Below are 11,631 nucleotides of genomic sequence, written 5' to 3'. Positions count from 1 at the left end.
ATAATCGTGGTCAACTCTATTCCACTCGCAGACTCCCCGCACTGAGAGTGGTGCTGCGGGCTGTAACGTGTTCATTTGTCGCTCGACATGTTAGTTTGTAAATAAAATGATCTATACCTATATATAAATCTGTTTTATTTGTATAGGTCGGCCAACGCACTTCTTATACGATACCCTTATAGTTAGAAAACGGTTAATAATAATGTAGGATGATTGGGACAGATTAGGACCAATGATGGTGTTTAACGACGTCATATTATTAATGTTTGGAACAATTAATATAGTGAACTAGTTATGAAAAATGTTCTCAGAGCATTTTAAGTTTCAAAAATGTTTTTATCTTCCCGAAAATTCTAATTAAAACATAACATGTGAATTGGCTGTATGGGCTATGTTCCCTTTGCCTGTCCTGGGGACAAAAGAACAAAAGTGTCAACTGTCACAACAACAAAAATTGGCGGCGGGCGATTTTGCCGCAATTGCCGCGCTTCGTCTTGTTTATTTATCGTTTATTTAGTGGTGGGCGGGTGTGGTGGACATGGAGCTGGTGGTGTGGGCAGGCGGGCGCTGGCGGCGCGTGTGCGCGGCGTCGGGGCGCGTGTGCGGCTGGCGGCGGCAGGCGCGGCTGGTCGAGGCGCGCGGCGGAGCGCTCACGCAGCTGCCGCGGGCCGCGTTGAAAGCCGTGCGCCGCGGGCCGCGCCTGCCCAGGCTCAGGTCGGTACCTGGTGCGCCACACTCACTGCGTCCGTCTTGTGAGACCACTATCTTGAACACGTTCAGAATCGTAAACAAACCGATGTTGTCTTCTCCGTTCTGTGTATCTCGTTCGTTTTACAGTGCAATTAATACTGTTGCTCCTGCTGTCTTACTTTTCTTCTCGAAAACTGAAACTTTTACTGGGATTGTGGCAGCTACCAGCTAATATGTGATGTTTATGAACGACTTATTGGACACCCTGTATAACATAATGTTGGCTCTCGTTGCAGGACCGCTGACAACAAGCCTCGTTTCAAGGTGCCGCTGGGCCGGCCTGCTGCTCCGGACCACAGGTTATTACAATCTCTTATTTTCCTCATAAACCTAACACACATTAAAACAGAATACAAGCTGTGGCTGTACATTAGCTTGTTCCTTAGACAAAGTATCAAAAATACTTAATGTATGCACATGAGATTACCATAATTAATTCTACATAGCCACCTGTAGTATCCTGCCAGAATCTATGACCAGGGCTCCATCAGTGAATTGTTAAATATATGAACAAACATAGACACAAGTGAATTCACAAGCATGCATCAGCACAAATGCAATTCAAGAATTTTTTGTACTACATTAAATACTTAAATGCTTTGATATCTCTATCTCTGTATACATATTTGATGACTGATTGATATAATTTTGTTATTCACTTTTACATGTGTAGTGTTATAAACAGCTTTGTTATAGGTATAATTGTTATTTCATAATATGTTTGTTACCTCACTACTTAATTTTTACCCGACTTAGGGGAAACAGAAAGGAGGGTTATATGATACTTAGGTAGTGGTGCTGAATCCAGTACACACCATCTAACTTTATTTTAAGTCACCACACACAGTATAATGGGCACCTTTGAAGCACCGGTCACATGGCACACAATAAAGCTGGCCTGACGAATTGTTATCTTCTCTTTGCGTCGAGATCTTGTAAGCGCTTCACGTCAAATAAATAAAAAAAAGGCATAATACTACTTGTAGAACGGCAACTCTCCGTTCCCCACCAGTGGCTGAGCTAGGTTTACGTCACCACCATTGGTCTTACTTTACTTCACAGACGTGTGTGTACGATAATGTCGTGGTGTCTGTGTAAAACGAGGTTGTATGATAACAGACGTCACCTGATTGCAGATACAAGTGCGACGCGAGCGTGCAGACGGACTCTGAGCCGGTGCGCGGCCGCCCCGCCGGCGCGGCCGGCCTCGCTGACAAGGCATGACATCTTATTCCCTTAAATTGTATAATACTCAATAACTTTATTGCTATTCAAATAATAAAATATATGTAATGTATGTGTTTGTGTGTATGTGTATGTTAATATATGTTCAAATTTTAATATTAAGAAATTTATTTAACGTCTTAAACCTAAATAAAGATTCTATCTATCTATTCCACAAAGATACATTTCATTCATTTTCATTTCATTCTTTGGTTGATTTTCTTTACAATGTACCATTTCTTTATTTATTTATTTTTAGCACGCAGGCCGAACACATCACAAGATTGTTATTTGAATTATTTTACCACCTTTTTATGTATTTTATGTGTTCTGGCAAATATATTGATTTGATTTTAGATTTGATACAGGTGACAATGGCCGCGGTTATACCTGTCATTATCTTATCAGCCGAACAGGAAAGGGACGGATGATTCACCGCCACACGCGACCGCATCGTGTTGCAACACTTGTAACCCTAAAGATATTGTAATTCCGCAGGAGAACGCCGGCCAGCCGCGACACGCCAGGTCCATCAGAAGCGTCAGCACTGAGATACTGGAGCTGCGCAACCCTAACCGACAACCTGGACCTGACCAACAAGAAAATGGACCTGGCCGACTGCAAAATGGACCTGGCCGACTGCAAAATGGACCTGGCCGACTGCAAAATGGACCTGAGCGACTGCAAAATGGACCTGTGCAATCAATGGAAGCAAAACCACCTCCGTTACAACGCATAGAGCATCCGTTCCTCAAGGGCAACAAGTGTTGCAACGTCGCCAGCCAACAATCCCACTCACAACATACCCTCGACGAGTTTCCAGTTAAGGAGCTGATCATTGACGAGGAAGATGTCCTGCTGCTGCGCAACTACATCGTCAGGTACACCGGTCATATTGTTAAATCCTATTGTATTGCAATTTTCCGAGTGGCGAGCGTTCTAGCAACTGGACAACCACAGCTCCATCTGCACGTGTTACGTAATACTAATATGACATACACTTTGACACCATGTCACATTAACTTTTTTTGAACAAATTAAACCGTAAGTCTCATTAAATGTCAAATGTGATAGTGCGACAGGGTTCTAAAGACCGGTGGGCTCTCCCCAGGAACAAGACAAACATCGACATCGACCGCTTCGACCGCGACGACGGGTACAAGACGCGCGTGTTCTTCAAGATCAACCCGCTGGTGCGCGTGCGCAGGAGCGAACACATCGACAACATGCTGCGGGACCCCGACAACAAGCAGGTAACACTCACCTTGGACGCGTGTAATAGTATATTTGAAGCTGCAATAGTTTTTAGCGGATGAGACGTTAAAATATTTATTGCCTATTAGTTTTGCGTTTGAAGTCGGTATTTTTTTATAAAAAAAAATATTTTTATAAAATATGATTTAGTGCACTAAACACCTTTCACGGGAACGGACACTTTTTATTCTAACTTTCGTAACTCGTGAAAACTTAACATTTAACTAACTCACTTAACTTGAATACACACCAGGCTGGCCCAACATTTCACTAAATTGCGAATTATTCAATCAGGTCCATTTGCTATAATTGTTAAAATTATTACCGGGTGAGACCCTCGCTCCCCATTTGTCCGGCCAAGTGATTAATACCATCTGCGGCTAATGTACAATAAGTCACGTCAAAAAAAAATATGTCTGTTAAATAATATAATAAGTTTCCAAAAGCCTTGCAAGACATCACCGATTTAAATAATTTCAAAAGAAGCTTAAAACAGTACCTAAATGACAAATGTTTTTATACTCTGCAGGAGTTTTTTAATGATAAGTAGTTTTTTTTTTACTTTTATGTCTAAATTATGTATACTTGTTCACATTTAAAATGTTTAAGCCTAAAAAATATGCTGTAACTCTCCTTTGTGTGTATAATCTGTGTGTATGCCTGAAAAGGCAGTATTTGGTGATACTCAATGAAAAATAACAGCTGTTTGTAACCTAAATACCATGCACAGAATAAATTTCATTTCATTTCATTTTGAATTGCTGTGCCCAATCCGGGTCCATATGTGTTACTCACCTTATATTACCAACCTCCTACCATGTGGAACGCAATAAATGTTATGATTATTATGGGTTGATGAGGTTCGTACTCCACCTCACAACCCACACGATAGATAGATAGATTATGGCCCCGCTCGCAGGCGACGTTGCAGTTCGCGCGACAACTCGGGCTGCGCTCCACCGCGGATAGCGACAGCGACATAGCCCGCGACATGGCCCGCGACAAGCGGCCGCGGAGGACACGCGCCGCCAGCAGGAGGCTCGTGCCTGGAGACGACGGCCACCACACCAGGACACGCGCCACCAACAAGAACGCAACAGGTATGTTGGGCGCTATTTCCTGGGCCATAACCACACACCGGACTCCTTCCATGTCGTCCCCTCACCGCTGAGCTGAGGAGATACTTCAGTGAAGATAACGGATCTAGCATAAATTAAGCAAATAAATATTTAATATTAAAAAAAATATAAAAATAAAAAATATATAAATATAAAAAATAAAATAAAACAGTAATAATAATTAAACTGTACTGTTAATTGTACTGTATTCATGTGTTATGTCTGATTGTTGAAATTTTAGTTCTGTGCAATAAAGTATATTTGATTTGATTTGAATTAAAAAGAACAGTAATAATTTTATATTTTTTTTTTTTTAAATTTTATCCAATCAAAAACATAAATGTGAAATGACAGCCAAGTTCAATATTATGATAAATGCCTTGGTTGTTGACTTTAACGACAAAAGAAGTGAGATCTAAATGGGTGCCAAGTTCAATGGTCAGTCATGAATTTATTTAAAGTAACAGTATAACATATAATATCTTCTTATAACATAAGATAATGTATTGTAGCCTAAGGTCGGTCTTGGCTAGTTTTCATATATGAATTGCAAGTTCTAAACCTACAAGTATTTGTCGGTTCTTATTTTATATTATATATCCGAAAATTCGGATTGTTGGTATAAACTAAGATTAAGACTTAGACTAGATTCTTAGATTTAGACTTATTAACTTGTTCGTGCCACTGTTTCGAAAAGCGGTCTATCTCGTCGAAGATCATAGTTATTAAATAAAATATGTTTACTTTGACAGAAGTCAGTGACAGTGATGAGAGTGACATGTTCACGTTGGAGCGGTACCGCCGGCGGGGCAGCGACGAGGAGAACCGCAGGCCGCGGGGGCAGCCGGGGGCGGAGGCGCGGGGGACGAGGAACACGGCCTCGCTGCCGGCGAAGCGAGCCGTGTTCGTGGCCAGGAAGTGAGTTAAGACTCAGTGGCCCCGATCCCTGCAGACACCTCCTAATTTTAAGTTATACCCGTCATTTTCTTCAACATCTATGATATACAACGTCAACAAATATTTCCATGAGTAGCCACCACCACAGAGTTGTGTATCTGGCGATCGGTTTCCATACAAACGGCGTGCCATAACATTGCTCCTTTATTTTCTGTTCTGTGGTACGCACACTAGTCTAAATATATAAAAGGAGAAACTGGCTGACTGACATATCAACGCACAGCCTAAACAGCTAAACGTAGGCACTTGAAATTTGGAAGGGACGTAGCTTAGGTACCGTAGAGGTGCACTAAGAAAAGAATTCCCGAAATTCCCACGGCAACGGGAATTAGCGGGAAAATTCTTTTGTATGAAAAATCTAAACCGCTTAAGTTAGACGCTTGAAATTTGGCATGCAGGTACCTTAGTAAACTTAAAGCTAAGTTGCGACACACACACAAAGATCTCTCTTTTATAACACGCCACGCGGACGAAGTCGCGGGCAAAAGCTAGTATAGTATAAATTAATCTCAATATTTGAGTACAACGCATTATATCACCATATTGTTTTTACCTTAATCTTATGCTATTGAGAAGCTCTGTTAAGTCATAATAGACTCGGAATCCTCCGCTCGTGAAAACAGCGCCAAAACTAGTGTCTTGTGTTACGTCAAAATTTGATGTATCCCAAAACAAAATTATATCGGTTCCAACTATCGATGGCAGTTGTAGCTAATTGTAGATAAGTCGTCACGATTAAATCGGTTCCAATTATCGGTGTCAGTTGTAGCTGATTAGAAAGAAAGAAAGAAAGAAACGTTTATTATATAATATAAATCGATTATCGATGCGCCGTCAAATTTATTTGTGTATTGATATCAGGCCGCCGCGGCCCGGGCGCGAGTACTCGTCGCTGGAGGACCACGCCATCGTGTCGTGGCTGAGCGCCGCGCCGGACCGCGAGCGAGCCGTCAACGGGAACCGCGTGTGGCGCGACCTGCAGGGGACCTACACCTCGCTCACCGGACAGAGTACGTACACTTTGTTTATAAAAGGTGCCTTGTGTAATAAAACCAAACCAACTTCAAAACCTGTCAAATAAAGAGTACATAAACTGACTATATACGTCCCACTGCTGGGCACAGGCCTCCCCTCAATCAACCGGAGGGGGCAAATAAAGAGTAAGAAATTATTTTTTGAAGTTGGTTAAAACATTAAATGAAACGAAAGCTAAAACTTACATCAAGAATTGGAATGTATCGGCCATACGTGATCAGAGTACCTAGACTGTCGGACCTAGACTGTCTCAGTGTCGGACCTAGACTGAATCAGTGTCTGACTGAAAATGTGCCTGTTTCGGATTCAGACTGTTTCATTGTTAGAATTTGAATTACACATACCATTTACATATTTGTAAACAGTGATCGGATGATTTGTTTTAAAGAAACTTATTTTTTTTATCATTGTAACGTTTCACTCGTTCCCGGGATTTTAATTATCAAAATAAATTATTTTAAGCAGCCATACTTTCATAGTTTTATGTATATCCAATCACTGGTTTTAATGTATGTCAGCGTGAAATAGTTTGCTAGTTATATAATGTGATGTGTAATGTTCCAGCGCGGTCGTGGCACTCGCTGCGCAACCGCTACCTGCGCTACATCCTGCCGGCGCTGGGCGCGCTGGCGCTGCCGCCGCACCAGCAGCGCCGCCTGCGGGCGCACGCTGCCATCGGTACCACATACATTATCTCCGACACCGACCACGCCGGTGTGGTCGACGACTTCCCTCATTCAGCGCTTACCGCTATCGACCCGCTAGGGTCGAATAAATCTTTCAAATCTAATCCTTTTAGACGACGCCCCGAGCCGAGGTTTGCGCCCTATTAGGCACCTTCAGGCCTGTTGCCTTAAATTTTGTACCGGGTGAGAGCCCTCAGCGCTCCCCATTTGTCCGGCCAAGTAGTTAATGTCATTTACGGCAAATCTACAATAAGTCACGCCAAAAAAAGGTCGCCACACACATATGTTTACTTACATTTTGGCCATATTTAAAGTTTGTTTTGTTTTTCGTCAGTATTAGACCTGTCCTTATTTAGTGAACAGAATGTCATAATTTATGTTTGAGCTAGTGTCCTACCCAGTTATTGTTACGGCCGCAGGCTCCATCAAGCACCGCCGCCGCCAGTCGCGCCGCAACAGCGCGCTGTACGTGCCGCCCGTGCGCAGCGCGCATGCGCGCCGCCCGCGCTCCCCCGCGCCCACGTCGCCCGCCGCACACACACGTGCGTATCTGTCGATACTGCTTACTGACGGACTCTGGCTGACTCACTGACGGACTCGGACTGACTCACTGACGGACTCGGACTGACTCACTGGCGGAATCGGACTCACTCACTGATGGTCTCGGACTGACTCACTGACGGAATCGGACTCACTCACGGAATCGGACTGACTCACTGACAGACTCGAACTGACTCACTGACGGACTCGGGCTGACTCACTGACGGACTCTGACTGACTCATTGAAAGATAATATTATTATTTATATGCATAATATTTTTTCTTGAATAAATGAGTAAACAAATATAATAACAGGAAGCTCGTCCCCGTCTCCTGTGCGCCGCGAGCTGCGCTCCAGCCTGCGCCGGCCCGGCTCCCCCAAGGCCCCCGGCTCCCCCCGCGAGACCCCCGGCTCCCCCCGCGCCGCCCCGCCCCGCCCGTCCTCCCCCCAGAGCTACTCGGAGCTGAAGCGTCGGTTCGCGCTGCGCCACCGCTCCACCCCGCAGGACAGCCCCAGCATCACGGCGACGCAGCCCGGTCAGTATATACGATAGTGATCATAACAACGGTTATTTCAAACAAACTTCACAATTATTATTTTTTTCTGTAGCTTAATCAATGTCCCACTGCTGGGCTCCCAGTAACTTCACAAATACAGAGGATAAAAACTAGAAGCTCAAATGTACGCTACAGCACTGTCGAGTGTTCCTAAATTTTGTTCTCTAAACTGTCCGGCTAAAATTCGTGATAAATTGCTATAAAATGTGGAGCAACGTGGAGTGTTTCACGTCTGAATCGCCCCTCAATGTCAAACCACTTGATATCAACTCAGAATCACGGTCTGAATCATTGCCCTCAGTATTCGTTACGGTGTCACTGACACTATGTATGATGTATGTTGTTTGTGGCAGGTGGCGTGTCCCCGCGGCCGGCGCCCAAGCGGCGGCGGCTGTACAACCCCGCCGCCTAGCCCGCGACACCGGCACTACACGCCGGGACTCCACAGCGGGGTGGGCACGGGCTATTATTCCTGTCCATCATCAGGCTTTGTTGTTCGGAAGCGTTAAGCCTTTGGTCCCGGTTCCTACTCACGTAGTATGAGTCAGGGGCCCTTGGCGGCTCAATAATAACCCTGGCACCAGGGTTGAGGGGGTCGGTAATCCCCCTCGCAACTCACACGATAGCTCAACGCTCAACCACTGGACCACTGAAGTCGTCGAAAATTCTATGCTGAGTCATCGACACTAGCGCGGCGGCCGTGGGGCTTCTTTCGTGGAGCGGACTGTGATGAGGCGGATGTTTGAAGAGGTCCAAGGTCCAATATTGTATTAAATTAAGGGACTACTGCGAATTGATAGTCATCCCACCAAGTTTTCGGGACAGTGTCCCTAACACCCGGCAATTTTGTATGAATAAAGTAAAATAGACACTGGTGTGAAGGTATTTAGATATATGGACATTCTGGGATTTTGACTTTTTGCACCCGCTGGACCTTTCGGGATTTGGACCTTATGGACCTAAAGGGTCGGACATTGACCTTACAACCGACACGGCACGAAGCATTCGCTGTGTCTAATGATCGGAACGCGCGATAATTATCGCGTCGCGCGCGATAGCACACCTAATTTTACTTTTAAGTTATACCTGTCATTTTCTTATCCACCGAAAAGGAAAGGGACGGATGATTGACAGCTCTTAATTTTAGGAAGAATGAGTAAATGAATGAATAACCCGGGCGAATCAAAAAGGTATCTCGTTGGTATGCAAATCGTTTGATGTGTGCTGTCAACATAATTCTGCCGGGTTATTAGCCAATGCAATTTTTTATGGAGTTGTTTTAGATTTGTGTTTAAAATTGACGTGTGTTCCATAAATTTTATGCTTGTCGATTACCGGTCCGGTTCGGCGGTTAAGAAAATGACAGGTGTAATTTAAAATTAGATGGTGTTTACAGGAATTAGCACCATTGTATGACAAGCAATCTTTGGGGCGTTTGCGAAGTTTATATTAAGTTTACTTCAGTTTCTTGAATAAATGCTTTTTTTATACAAGTATTAGTCGTTGTTATTACCAAATCTACGGACTGACTAGTACTTAGATATGAAGGTTATGTACGTACCGTCACGAGCATTAATATGTATACACTTTGGTACCATGTCACATTAACTTTTTTGACAAATTGAACTGTGAGTCTCATTAAATGTCAAATATGTTAGTGCGACAGAGTCCTAAAGTGGGTACATTATATTGCTCATGACTGTACGCACCATCTAGTTTTATTATAAGTTTTACCTAAATTAGTTAGTCTATTTATAATAATACAGGGTGTTAGTGAAATCGTAACGAATACTAAGGTGACAAAAAAAAAACATGAATTTTGCGACGAAAAATCTTCCCTCAAAAGTTTTCGTTACGATGTCACTAACACCCTGTATAATTATAAAATATTTGCACACCTGCTTACAGGAAATACACTGTTTTACATAGAATAAGTTTTTTAACTTTGTGTTCTTGGAAATAAATGATTGATTATGATTACCTGTCATTTTATTATCCGCTGAAAAGGAAAGGGACGGACAATCGACAGGCATAAAATTTATGAACTCACGTCAATTTTAGGTAAAAATCCTAAACAACTTTCAAACTTTTAAATTGGTCAATAATTGGTTAATTAATATAATATGGACTAGTTACCGAAATAATTTTTTTTTGAATTTGATTTAACCCACAGAATTAAGTCTGTAACACACGTCAAACAGGTTGCATATCAGCTAGATGCCTATTTGATTGGCCCGGGTTATTCGTTCATTGATTTTTATAGTAACAGCTGTCGACCGTCCGTCCCTTTCCTTTTCGGCGCATTAGAGAATGACGGGTGTAACTTAAAATTAGGAGGTGTCTCCAGGAAACTGCCTATATTTTTTTGTTTAGTTGATCTTGAATATTGTGTTATATACTTCATTAAAAGCAGGAAAAATATGTTATGTAAGTTCCAAATTGTGTTTGTCTTCATCACAATTGTTGAATAAACGAATTATATTTTCTAACGTGTCATTTTTATTCAATTACTTCTTTATGAGTAAATAAAAATTACAAAATGCGGTCAGCGGAGAACCCCCTGCCACATAGAAAAAAATCATCTAAAAAAGCAATGTTGCTATTTGCACACCCCGGACATTTCGTGCAAAACATTTCGTTTTAGTGTTTCACACAGACACTACACTACCCTATTTTTCACTATTTTTTTTTTACCTTTTTCCTCACCTTATGGTTGTCTGGAAGAAATCGCTTTAAGCGATAAGGCCGCCATTTGCCATATACTTAGTTGAGAGACTTTTTGTAATTATTTATTTTTATTTTGGTGCAATAAAGTGTATTTGTATTGTACACGTTGACGTTATGGTATGTGTGACGCCATACGAATGAAGACTAAAGTAAAACCGAGGGGGGGGGGGGGGAGGAGTGAGGGTTGAGTTGCCGTTCTATACGTAAACATAATTCAGTCGGGTTATTAGCCAATATCAAATTTTAGAAGTTTTTTAAACTTTTGCTTAAAATTGACATGTGTTCCATGAATATGTCGATTACTCGTCCCTTTCCTTTTCGGCGGATAAGAAAATGAAAGGTATGACTTAAAATAAAATTAAATGTGTACTGGAGTCGGCGCCTATAAGCATTAAGATTGTTACGCCACCTTCGGGGTCCGCCAAGCCATACGAAATAAAACTATATAACATATTCTTGAGCAGTTTATTTACATTAGTCTCTAGACTATTCACGATAAAATACTTTTATACCGGTGTCGGTTTATGTTACTATATTATCCAGCTATATTATCGACGGCAGTTGCCTCTGCGCTAACTGTACGCTACATTTCTCAGCCGCTTGTTGTGTGGTGAGGTATACACGGGCAGTCATGGGTGATAGATATCATGTACTTTAGAACCCTGTCGCACTATAATATTTGACATTTAATGAGACTTACGGGTATAATTTGTCAAAAAAGTTAGTGTGACATGGTGTCAAAGTGTATACATAATAGTAATTAAAACACATAATAACGGGTT

General features: G+C 42.4%; 1 protein-coding gene across 1 annotated transcript; it reads left to right on the top strand.

Moving 5' to 3' along the window:
- The first annotated feature begins 538 nt into the window (after positions 1-538).
- On the top strand, positions 539-8,680 carry LOC126378730 (uncharacterized). The gene is made up of 12 exons (XM_050027109.1): positions 539-714; positions 987-1,049; positions 1,887-1,968; positions 2,473-2,855; positions 3,086-3,227; positions 4,148-4,328; positions 5,099-5,264; positions 6,165-6,313; positions 6,903-7,016; positions 7,444-7,566; positions 7,880-8,101; positions 8,476-8,680. Exons 1-12 carry the CDS (start codon positions 539-541, stop codon positions 8,532-8,534), a joined length of 1,860 nt encoding a protein of 619 aa, XP_049883066.1. The 3' UTR covers positions 8,535-8,680.
- Positions 8,681-11,631: the final 2,951 nt, after the last annotated feature.

The sequence above is a fragment of the Pectinophora gossypiella genome, chromosome 27, assembly GCF_024362695.1.
Source record: "Pectinophora gossypiella chromosome 27, ilPecGoss1.1, whole genome shotgun sequence".
Classification (NCBI taxonomy): Eukaryota; Metazoa; Arthropoda; class Insecta; order Lepidoptera; family Gelechiidae; genus Pectinophora; species Pectinophora gossypiella.
This window is presented reverse-complemented; position numbering and strand designations above follow the sequence as displayed.